Source organism: Brienomyrus brachyistius, chromosome 19, assembly GCF_023856365.1.
Source record: "Brienomyrus brachyistius isolate T26 chromosome 19, BBRACH_0.4, whole genome shotgun sequence".
In the NCBI taxonomy this organism is placed as follows: Eukaryota; Metazoa; Chordata; class Actinopteri; order Osteoglossiformes; family Mormyridae; genus Brienomyrus; species Brienomyrus brachyistius.
In genome coordinates, this window is record NC_064551.1 from 9,325,569 (window position 1) to 9,343,350 (window position 17,782).

At 43.3% G+C, this 17,782-nt stretch overlaps 1 protein-coding gene across 1 annotated transcript in view; it reads right to left on the reverse strand.

Annotated features, from left to right (window-relative positions):
* Positions 1-5,474: 5,474 nt before the first annotated feature.
* The window catches only part of LOC125714931 (disks large-associated protein 2-like), a 110,562-nt gene continuing 98,254 nt past the window's right edge, over positions 5,475-17,782 (reverse strand). Inside the window, 7 exon segments of the mRNA XM_048986037.1 lie at positions 5,475-8,530; positions 8,532-8,621; positions 9,279-9,431; positions 11,228-11,319; positions 12,356-12,762; positions 13,001-13,086; positions 14,855-15,213. Coding sequence (XP_048841994.1) covers positions 8,405-8,530; positions 8,532-8,621; positions 9,279-9,431; positions 11,228-11,319; positions 12,356-12,762; positions 13,001-13,086; positions 14,855-15,213 — 1,313 coding nt within the window. The 3' untranslated portion in view covers positions 5,475-8,404.

Consider the following 17,782-nt stretch of genomic DNA (forward strand, 5'->3'; position numbering starts at 1 on the left):
TATTTAACAGAGAACATGCCCTTGCTTGGTCAAACAGTGAATTCTCTTCATGTTTTCCTTCCTTTAAATATTGACGCATAAACTATAGAACACCAAAAATATATCACTTGGGTGTAAGATTAGGCAAAAAGAAATAAACATTAAGAGAAAACAACAGGGCCAAGTAACAGGGCCAACTCTGTGCTGTACTTCGGGTTGACATTTTTGGTTGGGATTTCATAGTGGCCTTGCAGTGCAAAATGCAGTGCACTAAGGCAGTGCAATAAAAATACAAATAAATAAATATAAATGTACGCAAATACAATATAGAAACCATAAGAAAAAAACATAGGAAATTCTTAATTTTTTGTTTTCATAAATTTTTTTTTTACTATTTTTTTCTCGTACTTATATGGTTTTATAGTTTCTTTTTGTCATAATTTATTTTAGCATTGACTAAATGTTGCGTTTGTAACTTCTGTGATACTGCGACATAAGATGCAGACAAAACTGCTCAAGGGCAAACAGGATACAAGATAATGTAACATACATACTGGATTTCTTCGAAAAATGTTTAATTGCAGAACTATATACAACATGTTACCCTTTGCACTACGTAAATCATTGAGAGGCTGATTCATTAGATGAGTGTTGGGGGCTAAAATACCGAAGCACATTGTATCGCCAAAATGAATTAAATTATATAAATAGCCCAAAGAGGGAAAAATCTGCAATTCTGAAAAATAAACACGAAACATCCATAGAAATAAACAAGGTGGGTAAATAAATGTTAGATACAAAATGGCTAAACAAATAAAACATAAATACAAAACAATTTGTTGAGTTCAGCAATTCCAAAAAGCAACAGAACGACAAACCATACATTCAATAGTAATATCCTGCATGCTGCAATAAGATCTTATAAAATAACCTGAACAAAAAATGTTGAAACAACTAAAACGTGTTAGAGCAGAAAATAGTTTGGTTCAAATTAAGCGCATATTTATAATATTTATATATGTATATTTCTTTACAAATAATGAATATTTGGCATTATATCCATCCTCATTATTGATATGATATTTAACAATTCAAAATAATTTAAGCTAACATGTATCCTTGAAATCATCCATTTTTATATCACACTCCAAGATTGATGAGCAGCAACTGACTACACATTCAATGTTTTCTCCACTGAAGCAAGTAAGCAAAACTCAGTCCACCCAAAAGCATTTCAAACCATATAGAGTAAAGGAGAAGAGCTGAACATCCCCATTTCCTGGGAGGACAGCACTTCTAGGTCAATGAGGAAAAACAAACAGCATATAGAAGCAAACATACAGAGTGCATGGATAGAGTCTGATAATAGGCTGCTAGGGAACCGTCAGGCGTGGAACAGACTCTGTGTCATTTCACTTTGACGTTGATGCTTTTAAATCATTTGAATGTTCAAAGACAAACCAGAGTGTTTCTCCTGATAATATGAAAATAACGGTACATTGTGGCTAATGTCTTTTATAAAGGTTATTGCTCAATAGGCACGCTATATTAGACGGCCTAATCATTGTTAAATATGAAGTGTGCAGTCCAGTCCCGTCCGCTCGAAAGTAGCCCTGAAGTGAACAGAAGCTCACTCCCAGTTCCTCTAGTTAGCCTACGAGACCGTTGTCTCATTGGCACTACAGTAAGCAGTATGACATTTTCTACAATGTTCTGTCTACGAAGATCCATATTCAAGTGTTTTATGAGGAGTACTATCTTTCTGCGTAGGAATTCCTACAGGGCAAACACCTTGCTAAGTAAGTTTGAAGATGGAGCGGTGACTGTCAGTGTAGTTTAATAAACCTGCACATGTGCCTTAATTGATTGTCCTAAGAAAATCAGGATTTTTTAGGTTCAAAAGAACAACAAAGGAGACTGCAAAACAGACACAGAAACAATTTCACATTCTCACAACACTTATAATTGTGATGGGTTTAGTCACAAGAGCATGGCAGTATTGGGAGAATGCTAGCCGTGTGTTAATAGTGAGAAAGGAAATTTACCTCAGCAACCGCAAGCCACTGGTTGTTCCCAGTTCAGGCTTACTGCTTTACAAAGTACCAGCAAATACAGTACAAAATCCATTACAGGTTTCTTTATAAAGACAGCTATACATTAATATATATGAATTACCAGTATCAAATTTATGACAAAGGAGCATTGTTTGTGGTATTATCATAGTTGTTTACACTGCCATTCACATATTTAACGTTACACATGTTTTAGTTTTTCCCTTAAAACGAAAGGAAAAATAATCCAGGCGAAAACAGGATATCAAAATCAAGTGATGTAGATTCACGCAGTACATCCATACTTTAGCAAAACCAGCAAAGTCATAATGAATCTCAAACAGGCATGAAGACAATTCGGTGTTGATGACGGGAGCCCTTACAATGTCTTCAGACTGTTTACTGATGTGCTTGTCTTTTAGGGTGTACTACAAAGGGCTCTACCCAACATTGTAAAAGACTTAAAAACATAGCAGTCTGCTCTTGTTCTATCTGTGATTCCTGGAAGCAAATCAAGTGTGTTTAATTGATCCTTGATCTATTTCAACATTTTAAGCAGTTGCTTTTTTTGGCCAGGTATGCCTTTAAAGGTTCGGAAAAGCATTTTTCTCACAAAAAAATAAAAGTAAAATGCGCCAAATGTTTGTTACTACTTTCGACTTTGACTACTATATGCTAGCATGGTGTAAATCAATTTTAATTTCATTTTAATAGTAAAATAGTATAGTAACAGAATGCACAAAAGGAATGATCTATTTGTCAAAAATAATAGGTACAGATAAGCATAAGCTTGCTCAACTGATTGCCATGGATACCGGGCAAGTGTTAGCCACTGTTTGCTCCGCTTGCTTACCGCCTGCCGCCTGTACCGAGGACCTCGAGGTAAAGCAACCTGTGTTAAGCATGCAATACACAGCCAGGTTACTCATGGCTGCCACTTCCTCTGGAAGATTATCCTCATCCTCCAGCCGCCAAAACCACACGCTGGGCTAACTTTAGAAACTGGCAGCCAGGATTTTCAAACTTGCAGCATGTCAAATTATTTCCACTTTTTTTTTCTCTTTTTTACCATAGTATTTATGACAGCACACCACTGGTCACTGTATTATTAAAAATTCACACACACTGTATACTTTCCTCCTCGCACACTGACCGCTAAGTCCGGCAAACTAGCCTGTCATCTCTTAACCCCCTAAGCATTCAAAAATAAATACATAAATAATTCACAAGCTTACTCAGATCGGGGACAGTTCAAAATAACAATTTGGGTTTGCCCTTAGATCAGGGGCACTATCAAGTCTAACAGCTGAATTGTTAACGTTTTACGGTCATAAGTCTTGTTCACTCTTCCACACAAAGATGTAATCACGCTCTAAGTATATCTGTTGCTGATCAACTGCAATCGCATTTATTATATATATTTTATGTCAAAAAAATGTCAAAGGAATCTGCAACTTGAAGCATATAGCTGTGGAACTAGCATGCTGGGCTTACAAATAGCACTTCATCTTGAAAGCTTTTTTTGTTTGTTTTTGGCAACGCCGCCTAGTCAAGCCTTGGGCTGAATCTAAAACATGCCGCATTCCGTACATTTTGAAAGGAGGAAGCGCACACTAAGCCTACTGGAATATAAAAGGCTCAGATGTAGCTTTTGTTATTTTCCCAGCCCTTTGTCATGACAAACATGATAATACAAGAACAATGGCATGTAAAACACATTTTGCTTCACGAAGCATCTCATTCCCTTCCAAGCTGTCAGACTCCTACTTAAGATACTGATTGTTAGTTTAGGCTGCTGAGTCCTTTTCGAGTTTGGTTTTAAGGCACCTAAAGAAGATAGTCCACCTGAACAGTTCCTGTATATACAGAAATGCTAGACTATGTCCCTGGTCATACTTATGTGAGTGAGAGTGTTTTATCAAATACTACTGACTAGGGACTATGTCAGGATTCAGACCTAACAAACCTAATCAAATAGGATGACTCCATTGCATAGATATCCAACGTGAAAAGGTAATGTCTGAAAATACGTATATGAATATGAAATAAAGTATGTAGGATACATGCATTTAACAACTAATATATTATTATTGTGACATATATTAATTTAAGTAAATAAATTCATGTGTAAAAGTAGCAATTGTTGATATATTGCACCTATAAAATATTCTCTTTACCGTATCGAGTTCTAACCTTTCACTTTTCTCAAAAGTGGTCGATTTGCTGGGAAGGATGATTCGCTCATAAAGTAAATAGAAGCATCTTATTGAAATGAAGCATCTCGGCTGCAGTGGTTTCCAGCCAGGATCTCGCACAAAATCTGTGCTGCCTGTCACTGTATCATAGCACGACTGCTGGATACAGTGGAAAGCAGCCGGGTGCTTCAGCAAATCCCAGGAAAGGAGTCCGTGCGCGGCACAGACCCATGGGATTACCATGCTAAAGACAGTACAGCACGGTAGCCTGTATGTGTCAGTTAGTAGCAGCTGTCTGTGTCCCCTCTTAATGGAGAACAACTGTCACATAAATGATGTCACTCGTTGTCCAGGACAACAGCAACAAACAGAGATTTAACACCTCTAATCCATTAATTCTTACACAACAAAACAACAGCCAGGTCAGCTGTCTGTATGTTTTTTTAAAAAAAAAAAAAAACATGGCTTAAAATAGATTACAATTACGATGGAAAAATAAACGAATGGCAAAATCTCAAAGCTATTTATTTTACTTTATGGATTGTACATTGTGAGGAATCTTTTCCTTTAAACTATAAACATGTTCTGATACATAACCTGTTTAAGTGTTTGCAGGTGTATCAGCGAAGTTCTAACTACTTTTTGACTAATGCTAGGCTTTATATATCTATGAGGGTCGTTCCGTCTCATCGCCATGGTGACCAGTCCTTCACAGATTCTGTCCCAGCTGGCCAAACCATGCGGCCACCATACTGAGCAGAGCAGCCTGGTTAGTCTCTGTTTATAGCCCCTGATAGTGTAGCGCAGCCCATCGCACCAGAGGTTCTGAACCCTACCATTCATTCATACATATATATTTACTGTGTTGTCATATTATATTTAAAATTTACGCATTTTATATACATGGACAGATATAAAGTGATATATATTTAATGCCAAAGAATGGTACATTATATTGGAAAACATTTTTTTTTCCAATTTTATACTTATAAATTTAATGCATATACAGTATAGTCATATACACTGAAAAATTACACAAGTATTATACTTAAAAATACATTCTATGACATCTGCATAAGGATATATATATATATATATATATATGTGTGTGTGTGTGTGTGTAAGAGGAAATAGCATAATTTGCGATATCAGAAGTATGTACTGACATATAAAAACACATCCCTTACATTTAGGGCTTTCCTGTTATATAATGACATATATTGCTTTTTTCTACTTGGGTGTGTGGCTACACGGCCGGTCATGTGCTGAAGTGAAGAGGCGTGAGCCTCCAGGGTCACGTGACCACGCATGGGACGAGTAGGAAACCCCCAGTGTCACATGACCAGGTCAGAATCCCAACCGCATCACGGCTCTAAGAGGCATCAAGCCTGCAGTGAGCTCCACGAGGATACACCCCCCCCCCCCCATAATACAAATTACACTCAACCCATGCGCTCAGCAGTTCTGCACCCCTTCAAACCTGTGATCCCAAACCTTCCAACATCAACCAGCATTTGCGACAGAGATAAGGCTGAAGCCTTCGGTGTCAGAGCTCACAAGTGCTTTGAACATGAAGCCATTGCTGAATCTAGCTTAAAATACCAGAGTGAATGTGCGTCGGTTCAGGACATTGTGTATCTGACCCACAGCTCCCAGCTGGCTTTGAGGCGGCCTGTCAGAGGAGTCTCCTCTGAGGGGACAGAAAGCGGAATGGACAGTCTACCTGGTGAATCATAGAAGGACTTACAAAACAAGTGGGCAATGCTGGGTCAACATCCGGCAGGACGTCTGAGCACGTGTGCGGCTAGGACACCTAGGGCCCATGGGGATATCTGCAATGCCCTTCTCATAGGGGAAATGTGTTGAACTGAACCCATGGGCTTGGATCAAGTGCAACACTGAGGCTTGCCCTCCCAGGGCACATTTGTGTGACTTATGACTCTGAAGGTACCCTTTGGACCTTGGGCTCCTTCACTCTGACAAAGGATTTATGAATCTGCCGGCCAATGAACACCATGCTCACCTGGGCTGTAAGCCTGGCAGGGACTCGGACCGGCCCGCAATGCCTTCAGTATTCTGCACAAATGGCAGTATTCCTTTACTCCCTGCCCTGAACCTGTGTGATTAAAAAATATAGTCTTATTCTACAAAGATGATTAGATCTATGCAAAGTCAATTCCGGGTATTTTAATAAGGGATGCGCTGAGATATCAAATCCACCACTAGAAAGTGTTTGTGTTACATAGGCAGCTGGTGCCAGGACAGGGACACCGAGAGTAAAAAGCAGCACCGTTCACAGTTTGCAGCCAAACCGCTTCAAAGTGTTGTTTGCATCTTTACATACTGTAATAACACTGGTAAAACTGATTTGTTTTCATATATGTGGAATGTCAATCTAATATCATTGTAATACCACACACACACACACACACACACACACACAGACACAGAGACACGGCAGCAGGGAATGGGATCGCCAACACACCAAAAGCCTGGCACAGAGGCGACAGTGTTTGGCTTGGAGTGGACTGCAGAGGGCGCTGTCCCCATCTGCCCGGGGTGTCACGCTGAGCTCCAAGCCTCTGTGCTTAGGCCAGGCTGCACCTCTCTCATGCTCGCCCCTCACTTAAGGCCAGTTCCCGCAACTCATTATGAATTTTCATTATGACTTATTATAATTTATGGATAATAATCTCTCTTGCATGGTTTTTCCTTCAGCTAGCGTTTACCGTGCTTCCCAGTTACTCACAGACACCCCCGTTACCACCAACGGCTCCTACCCAGACATCACCTCTTATAGCAAGCCACCATTATTTCTCCTTTCTATAGCCACATCACTCCACATCTATGTCCCTATGTCATAGTTCAAAATAATACTTTTCAAGATGTCTATGTAAAACCCGTGCAATCGACTCAGTAAGAGAAACCAAACTAGCTGTGGAATGTATAACTTCAGGCTCAAAACAGTGTCACTGTCAAGCGGGTTGCCTTTGCATGTCTCTCGTGCCCTTTTCAGAACGATCCTGCTTTTGACATCTGAAGAAACTTCCACATTTCTGCAGGTGAAGGTGCAACCCCCCTTTTTTATAGCAGCTGTAGTACTGCAACAAATTGTTTGTTGGGTCTGATATCCACCAAGTATGAAAAATCAATAAAAATCTCTGTATCTTGCCTTGCAATTTAATTGCAACAGTATTAGATGATATCTGCTAGGTACATTTCCGTTGGAAATACAAGCAAGAGTATAATTTAAGGTACATAGAAGTAATTTTCTACTTGTTAGAAATATTTCTTGAAATAGTGACCTCGCTTGTCTCTTAACTGGGGAGACTTATTGTTATGGAAGTATTGATCCACCAATTTACTACAGCGGGAATGTTTGGTACTCGTGGTATGCTTTGTAACTGGGACAATGGAAGCCGACGCCATGGGAACAGAAAGAGGTCGCCATGCCGACCAACCTGCCTTTTCCTAGATGTTAGATCTCAGCAAAGAGAGCCAAAGGCCATTGGCAAGGGCCTGGTGTGTGTCCACAGCGGCCCAGCAGAGCTTGAGCAGGATGGGAGGGCTTCGGAAACCAAACTAAATGACAGGCACGACTGAGGTATTTCAAGAATTATCTGAAAGATCACTTCTATTTGTGCACAGTTCTCTCTGTACAGAGAGAAGCACAGTTCGTTGAGTCCTACAGAGGAAATCGTTTCTGGGGGGGGGGGGGGGGGGTTGGCTCTGTATCACTGCTCTGTGCCTTGGGGGGGGCGGTGTTTTCCCCCAGGGGTCCCGGGACCACTGCTGATGCTGCTGGTGAAGTTCTTGAGGGAGCTGCACTTTGCGTCTGAATGTGACCATATCGAGAAGGAAGGGCCAACCCTCCCCATTACAACGCCGAACCCCCAGTGTGTAAATTCAGCATATACTTCAGTGACAAATTAAAACGAAAACAGCCAACCGTAAAGCTGAACAGAAACTCTCGCTTGCCGACACGGTGAGGTCTAACAGATTGAACCTGTTCTAATCCCTTCCTTTTCCTTGAGGCCCGGGTCTGGTTAGAAAGGTAGGAGTTGAAGCGGGGGTGGAAATGGTGCGGACCTTCCCACAGCCGTAATCGACACAAACGTGACGATATGAGGAGAGGAGAGTCGCTGGACAGTACAGGACCACCTGGGGGGTTCCCGGCCCTCAGAGCCGTGTTTGGGCCTCAGGGATGTAGATCTCTATGCTGTCGGCCCGCTCCGTCGCAGAGTTCTGCCGGAAAGAGGCGGGCCCGTTTGCAGCCATAAGGCGCCGCCGTGCCTCCTGCCGCTGTCCTGTCCTGCAGGTCCAGCGACCTCTCCCGAGTCACACCGCCTCGGCCTTTGGGCGGCTTCTTTGGTACGGGGGGCGGCCACTTCCTTTCCTGCGGGGGCGGAAGAGGAGGAATAACCAGTGAGAACATGCAGGGGATGGGTAGAGTTCGGGATTAACCCAAAAATGCTGTTTGTGGATTGGAACTTTACAGCTAGGTGGCATGGTGGCACGGGGGGGGGGGGGGGGGGGGGGGGGGGGGGGAGGTCACTGAATCCTCCAGCACTGAGAGTCCTTCCTGTGACCTTGATGTGACCTTGCTGTGCTGTGGGAGCTTTTTCTGTGTTTCTCCTGGATTCCACTCATGTTCCAAAGACAGAGAGTCCAGCGAGTTTGGTATGTGAACATTGTCTCTATAAGTGTATATATCTATATGAGCCCTATGTTCGCCACCACTCTGCATATTTATAGAAAAGTGGATGGAGTATCAGTGCGGCTGAGGAGCTTTTTTATCCCCATATTCCTGCATCCATTTCTTTTGGCTCTAACAGGAAGAAATCCATAAAGAAGCTGATTAAAAACGACAGACGAGCAGCTGAAGAGGAAGCGAGGTGGCATCTGCTCACAGCCGAACAGACAGAAACAGCAGGGAGCAGCTCAGCCACTAACGACGGAGCTCGGGTTAAAAACCGATATTTAGCTGGTTCAGAGGAGAGGAGCTGCTTCCGGAAGCCCACGGGACGGCCAAGGACTTGCTGGCGGGACACACCTTCTTCTCGGGGCTCTCCACCGGTCTCCAGGCGTTGGCCTTCATCTGCTGCAGCTCGTCAAATTTGGCAGTGACATCATCGATGGACAACTGGAGGAGGTCCCAGAACCCCGCCAGGTCCTGGGAGGTGGGTCTTGGCATAGCACTGGGGTCCTGTGGGGGGAAGGGGGAGGTAACCAGATTAGGCCAGCTAACCACCCAATTATGAATCTATCTAAACTTAAAAGTCAACTCATGAGGCTCACATCAATGCCCCCCCCACCCCCCCACAGCCCTGCTGCTGAACATCCCTTGTCCTCATTTAGCAAACATTTGCAAACATGACGGTAATAATAAATAAATTTTCTGACCAATGCGCACATTGACATCCAAATTTCATATGCCTGACAATAATGTTCATTGGCCTGAGGTAGATCTTTAAAGAAAAATATTCAACATGTTAAAAATGTTATTGTATAACAGATAAAAGAAACTGAGGATGGAAGGCTGAAGTAAAGTCTGAGGCTACCCTGATTTTCACTTAGCAGTCACTTTACTGAACTGTCTGCTAGTTAGAATGGAACTCAATTGCTAAATGAGGGGTGGTTGTATAACTTTAGACTCTGACACTGCACTGGATATGCAGTTCAGATAACAGATGAATGGGTGTTAAGCTAGACTATCACTCATTATAATTACTGCTCTTGAAAGTTAGACCAAGGCCATATTTTTTCACCATGAATAATTATGACCACATTGTACCAAAATGTGTTTTTGTTCAATTTGAACTGTCCCTCTGCAGGCACACTGGGGACATTCAGTCCACCTCCTGGCCACTGCTGAGGCTGAAGACCGCGCTCTGGGTTCAGCCCATCAATCCTGTGACAGTGACAGGTTTCAGAGGCACAGCCTTCTGTCATACGATGGCAGTTTTGCCCACAGCCACTAGGTGTCTCTAAGAGACAATCAAAGTCAGACAATCCTATTTGCATTCAGCCAAAAAATAAACTGTGATCCATCTCATGCAGACATCAGTATTCATTTACATTATGTTATATTAGCAGTCATTTCCTGATCAAGCATTTGTCCTTATCTATAACACTGATGAAGCCACACAGTGAAACTCCAACTAAAGCCGTAATTTCAGAGGACTTGTTTCCAGTCCTCCTGCAGAACGACCCGGCTTGCGAGGCCTTCACTTAGCATTCCCTTACCAGGGAGGTAAATTAGCTTTTAGCCAGTGTACTTGATCATGACCTAAGGCTGCTGAAGGGGGTCTTTCCAGCTTTGTGTCTCTCTAGGCCAGCTGCCTGGTTATCCTATACATATTGTAAATTGCACCCAAGCAATGGAACCATCAGTTATCAGATTTCAACTGTCAAACTCTCTGAAAGTCATTGTCTGATTTTCCACAGCCAATGTCAAAAGAGAAAATGAGTTAACTTATGCGGTATCCTGCTGTGTGACATACACACAGCCGTCAGTATATTGACACAATTCTCAGTTGAAATCTGTGCTATATCACATGGACTGTAATGGTGATCAAAGCTTAGCTTGCTCATGGTTGCCTGACTCCAGCCAAAAGATGTTTTATCACACAGATGATAAAGACACAATTTGATGTGCATTCATTACAATGAATTTTAAAAGCATTTTAAAGCAAATGAAATTCAAAGACGAGCAGGGCTTTGAAAAGATATCAGACTGAATCACACATATGCTTACAAACTTATGCACAAATGCACACAGAGACACAAATGGAGCTCAGCTCTGCCCTGGGAGCTGTATTGTAGTAGCCCCTCACATGTCATTGGCAGTTTTCTGTTCATTTCCAGGTTGCTGAGGTAATACTTTCTGGGAGGCGTTCCACAGAGCACAGACACGCAGACCCACACACATTCACATAAGCACCAAGCCACAGGCCATGTATGGGGTGACTGATGGGGTCGTCAGTGGGGCCGGTCACCTACCAGGTTCTGCTGACACAGCCAGTAAAACTGCTGGAACTTCTGGGACATGAGGAGCTGAGCACTGCCAACAGCACTGCGGATTTTACCTAAGACTGAGACAGAGACAGAGAACAACTGAATAGCCAGAAGGAACCCACAAAACACTGAAAACATCTCAAAAGAGCACAAGGAACCCAAAGATACACAGGAAACACCTCACTGGGGCAGAAGGAACCCACAGACACAGAGAAAACGTCTCATTGGGGTAAAAGGAACCCACATACACAGAGAGAACAACCTCACTGGGGTAAAAGGAACCAACAGACACAGAAAGAACACCTCACTGGGGTAAAAGGAACCAACAGACATAGAGAAATACGTCACTGGGGTAAAAGAAACCAACAGACAGAGAAAACAACCTCACTGGGGTAAAAGGAACCAACAGACACAGAAAGAACACCTCACTGGGGTAAAAGGAACCAACAGACACAGAGAAATACCTCACTGGGGTAAAAGGAACCAACAGACACAGAGAGAACACCTCACTGGGGTAAAAGGAACCAACAGACATAGAGAAATACCTCACTGGGGTAAAAGGAACCAACAGACATAGAGAAATACCTCACTGGGGTAAAAGGAACCAACAGACACAGAGAGAACACCTCACTTGAGTAAACGGAACCCAGAGACACAGAGAGAACACCTCACTCGGGTAAAAGGAACCCACATACACAGAGAGAACAACCTCACTGGGGTAAAAGGAACCCACATACACAGAGAGATCACCTCACTCGAGTAAACAGAACCCAGAGATACAGAGAGAACACCTCACTGGGGTAAAAGGAACCAACAGACATAGAGAAATACCTCACTGGGGTAAAAGGAACCAACAGACACAGAGAGAACACCTCACTCTGGTAAAAGGAACCCAGAGACACAGAGAGAACACCTCACTGGGGTAAAAGGAACCAACAGACATAGAGAAATACCTCACTGGGGTAAAAGGAACCAACAGAAACAGAGAGAACACCTCACTCTGGTAAAAGGAACCCAGAGACACAGAGAGAACACCTCACTGGGGCTTTGGTCTAGCATGTATCATTCCGGAAGCCTTAATCGCCACTCTGCAAATTATTATGACCCACTCACTCTCCTCCGACAGATCATTTTCCTCCGCCTCCCTTTCCATCTCCTTGCACCATCCCTCCATCCTCTTGGTTTCCGTATGTAGCAGCTGCATGAACCAGGCCCCATCACGGCGGAGGGGGGACACCCGGCCGGACTCGGGCCCCTCCAGGGAGGGCTCCGGCAGCCAGGGCTGCGGCTGTGGGCTGGGGGGCCCGCTGGGGGCACGATAGTCCTCGCGGTAGCTGAAGAGGCCCTGGGTGCGCACGGTGCGGACAGCGCCGTACTGCGTGGGCGTGCTTGGCTCTGAGTGCCTCTGGAAGGAGCCACCGAACTGCAAGCCCTTGTCCTCCATGACGGGAAAGCCCTCGAGCTCCATGTCTGCCTGCACCGCCGTCGTCACGCTGTTGGAGCGCTTGAAGCGGCCGTGCCTGTGTGGGGGGTGGAGACAGGTATGGCACCTGAGCACAAGGGTCGGCATACACGTTCCAGGTATGCACATACACAGACAACAGAACAACAGAAAGGCGGTGTTTATCAGGGAAGTAAAGCATGAGGACGAAGGGGGATGAGTGGCCTGAATATGTTACTTAATACTCCTGTACTGAGCACGGCAGTTGAGAGGTTTGGTTGCTTCCTGCACTTCCCCTGAAGCCCAGCAGTTTGTACCTCTTCTCGTCCTCCACCTGGATCCCCACAGAGTGGTACTCTCTCAGTCCTTTGCTCTCCGGTTCAGAGTCTGTCGCTGTCTCCACCTGACAAACACAAAACACAGTGCTCTGGTGCTCCACGCGCTTCAGATCGCAGGGCAGGGATTTACCTCATAACTCCACCCACCAGCTCATTCCACATTTCACTCTCTGAATTAACTTTAATGCTGATTTTAAAAACATGTTTTTATTAATTAACCTCATATATAACCACACGGGGACACCAAGTAGACTCCCGGATAGACTGCGTTACTTTCAGTTTAGAATGAAACACAGATCCAGTTACAATTTGTAAGGATCAGTTTAGAATGAAACATGGAACCAGTTAGAATTTGTTAGGATCAGTTAGGAATGACCTACAGATCCAGTTAAGATTTTTCTGGATTTGTACCAGTTGCTGTGCTAGGGTGAGTTTATATGAAACATTCAATCCAGTTTCAAATTGTTAGGATCTATTTATATGAAACAATAGATCCAGTTACGATTTGAAAGGATCAGCTTAGATGGTTGCATTAGATCTGATTATGATTTGTTAGGTTCAGATTGGATTGAAACATTACACCCACTTACCATTTGTTAAAATTAATTTATAATTAAACATTGGATCCAGTTCAGATTTGTTAGGGTCAGTTTATAATGAAACATCAGATGCAAAAAAACATTAGGATAAAAGATAAATTCTCTTACAATCTGTTATGAGTTGCATAAACCAAGTTATGATCAATTGGCACAAAAAAAAAGAGAAAAGAGTGTGTGAAAAAGAACAGCCAGCAATCCCTGAGGGCCACCATCAAGTGCCAGTCTGGTCTGATCTTTAGCAGGCCTGTATACACAGGACTGTCTGCCAGAGACACTTGCAGAAATATAGGCTTAGCTCCATTTCTGCAGTCCATCTAAAACTAGCATGGGCTATCATGGAGTGCTCCCTTCTCTGAGAAGGTGACTTCATGGGCTAGCGTGGAGCGCTCCCTTCACTGAGAAGGAGACTTCATGGGCTAGCGTGGAGCGCTCCCTTCTCTGAGAAGGTGACTTCATTGGATATCCTGGAGCGCTCCCTTCTCTGAGAAGGTGACTTCATGGGCTAGCGTGGAGCGCTCCCTTCACTGAGAAGGAGACTTCATGGGCTATCATGGAGCGCTCCCTTCACTGAGAAGGAGACTTCATGGGCTAGCGTGGAGCGCTCCCTTCTCTGAGAAGGTGACTTCATTGGATATCCTGGAGCGCTCCCTTCACTGAGAAGGAGACTTCATGAGCTATCATGGAGCGCTCCCTTCACTGAGAAGGAGACTTCATGGGCTATCATGGAGCGCTCCCTTCACTGAGAAGGAGACTTCATGGGCTAGCGTGGAGCGCTCCCTTCACTGAGAAGGAGACTTCATGGGCTAGCGTGAAGCGCTCCCTTCACTGAGAAGGAGACTTCATGGGCTATCATGGAGCGCTCCCTTCACTGAGAAGGAGACTTCATGAGCTATCATGGAGCGCTCCCTTCACTGAGAAGGAGACTTCATGGGCTATCATGGAGCGCTCCCTTCACTGAGAAGGAGACTTCATGGGCTAGCGTGGAGCGCTCCCTTCACTGAGAAGGAGACTTCATGGGCTAGCGTGGAGCGCTCCCTTCACTGAGAAGGAGACTTCATGGGCTAGCATGGAGCGCTCCCTTCACTGAGAAGGAGACTTCATGGGCTATCATGAAGTGTTCCCTTCACTGAGAAGGAAAGCTCAGAATTGCAATTGAAGTTCAGCTAATACAATATGTTACTGTGCTTTCTTACAGCCTGCTATCACAGCTTATTTCTAGCTCTAAGGCAGGTACCTGAATCCCGATGGAGGACCGGGGGGTCTTCAGGTACTCCTCAGCCTTGGACACTAACACGGCCTTGTCGCACGTCTGCACAGAGCTGTGGCTGCCCGTGGACGCGTGCCGCCGTCCTGCTGTTGTCTCCATAGCCAGGGTGACAGCCTTGGCGCTATCCAGGCTGTCGGTGGAGTTGTAGAGCGCCCGGCCCAGGCCGTCCTGGGGCCATCGGATGGTGCGGGGGTGCCGGGCCTCGTGGTAGGCATCCTGCATGGACTCGGTGCTGCTCTGCGCTGTGACGGAGATGAGCGGTTTGGTGGCAGCCCGGGGAGGGACTGGCGGGGGCGTCTTCTTGTAACTAGGGGCGTACGTTACCGCTGGAAATGTATAGAGGGCAGTTAAAAGACAGATTAGAATTCATGAATTTACGGATCAATTAACAGAATATGTAACAGAGAGTCATAATAGATTCGAAAACCCTGTAGTCTACAGCTAAGGGTCTTGTCTGATTTACTACTGCTGTTGTAAATCACTAACTATCATGCAACATAAAAGGCACCGTCTTCATTCACCTTCTTGTAAAAAATCTCTTGTATCAATACTTATATTTGTCTATATACCTTTAATACAACATTATATATAAATCCAGATCACCTCAGGCCATAGACTCAGTCACACTGTTACTGTGTGTGAATTCGTGCTTAGTGTGAAAGATCCTCTATCTGTGGGTGTTTCCTGAATGAATTTATATAGCACTTAAGCTTCACATAGATCCCCTTCATTTTGCAAATCCTAATAATAATAGGCAGCATACTCTAAAAGCGTGCCTTGTTGGAAGAAGGGAAAAGCTGGGTGCAGATTAATGAGCCAGTCCCACGTTCCCCGCATGAAAGAAAAAAATGAAAGGACAGCAAAGACCTTATTGATGCAGAGTGAATGTGGTGAGAGTCATAGATTTGCTTTCAGGAGTCTTTCTGGCATGGGTGATGAAGTCTTGCGCCCATAAATGCAAGGAGTTTACTAAGGGCTCATTTCCCCTTAATATCACATTATTTTCTAGGCAGCACCAGCTATTGCAAAGAAATATATATATATATATATATATATATATATATATATATATATATATATATATATATATATATATATATATTAAATGCAGGCTAAAGTCACTAAAGTTATCTAGCAAATGACATCTTGGCATATTCTGTCATTGTCTGACTGTCTGAAGTATGATTAATCAGCTTCTCTCTTAGAATTACAGAATAATTAAGAAACATGATAAATCGTTTGGATTAATGGCAATTCTAATAGCAAACTACAGAGTATTCTATCCATCCATTTTCTATAACTGCTATTCAAGGCAGGGAACAACCCAGAGTGGGGTGCCAACCTATTCCAGGGCCACCATCCACTCACACATGCACACCTATGGGCAACTTGGTAATTCCAATTAACCTCATGTTTTCAGACTGCGGGGGAAAACCAGAGTATCCGAAGGAAACCCAAGATGGCACAGGGAGAAGATGGAAACACCACACACATGGAGCCATGGCGGAGAAATTGCGACCGTGATCCCCAATGTACCACCATGGCTCCTCTGCAAAGTTCTATTTAATAAAACTGGAGAATGAAGTAGAGAATATAGGGAAAACACAGTGCCTTAGAGGGGAATAAAAATGTTTGGTTACAAATAACTTATTAAAGACTGGAATTTCTTTTCTAGAGCTATGACTCCAGTTCTCTGGAACATCTAATAACACAATAATCCAATCAATTTCTGCCATCTTTGGAGCTTTACTTATCAAGATTTTGTCACTGTTTTGTATTTGAAACCTTTTTCTATCTAATAAAGTGTTTGCTACATGTTTACACCAAAAGTAAGATTACAAAAGTGTAAAATATTTTGGGAAAAAATCATTATAAACTTTCCTCTCTTGTAAATCGTTATAAATACATCAAACAGCCTATTGATTGTAAGTAGTGGGACAACAGTCCAAAATCTCAATAATACTTGAATGACAGTCATAAATGAATTTAACACCGCACCCAACTTTACTTCTTATAGGATGGAAATGGTATGTTTGGTTACAATCTCAACATACAGAATTGATTGACAAAACATTCCAAATAAAGCTCGGCCTCGATTGCAAGGCGCGGCCCATGAGAGGTTTGAACAAAGAGTCTGAAATGTCGTTATCACCTTCACTGGGGTTCTTATGGCACATTTAGGAAGTCTTACTTAAATGTCAAAGCTTGTAAGGACTTTCTCCACTGAAGATTTCACACATCATGCTACGTGGAGATGAGACAGTGGCCCTGACAGATGACCTTTCCACATATATGTTTCTGCACCCAAATACTGAATAAAAAACATATAGCTCAAAAAATCCAGCAGTTACCCTTCAAAATTTGGAGCTCTGTCATAGCAGACAATCATCAGATCCCCATGGTGACAATGGTGGTTTTATTCTTTAAAGAACAATGGCACTGTCAAGTCACATGATGCCCAGCTCCTTCATACAATATGAATGAAAACAAACAGGCATCCAGACAGCATCTCAAGTCTTCATGCACAGAAAGGGTGAAATTTTGAGAACAGCTATGATTTCAGATGAAAGCTATTGTCTCTCATAACATGGTTATATTACCCATCAGGCAGTCACACCTTGTCTCAATTAAAGATTTCTACTATTCAGTAGGAAAATAGATTTTAATGAATTGCTGTATTTATGTCTGAAGATATTATGAGATGAGCTAACATTGTCACCCCTATCAGGCACAATATTACATAGAAGTGTGCTACTGAAGCAGCTGTAGTACGAAAACACACCTCATGACAAAGGCTGTCTCCCACGTCCCATAAGACCAGGGTAAAATAACCTAGAATATATTTTGTGATGTTTCTTATAATACATTAAGCGACACATGTTGTGTAAAACAAGG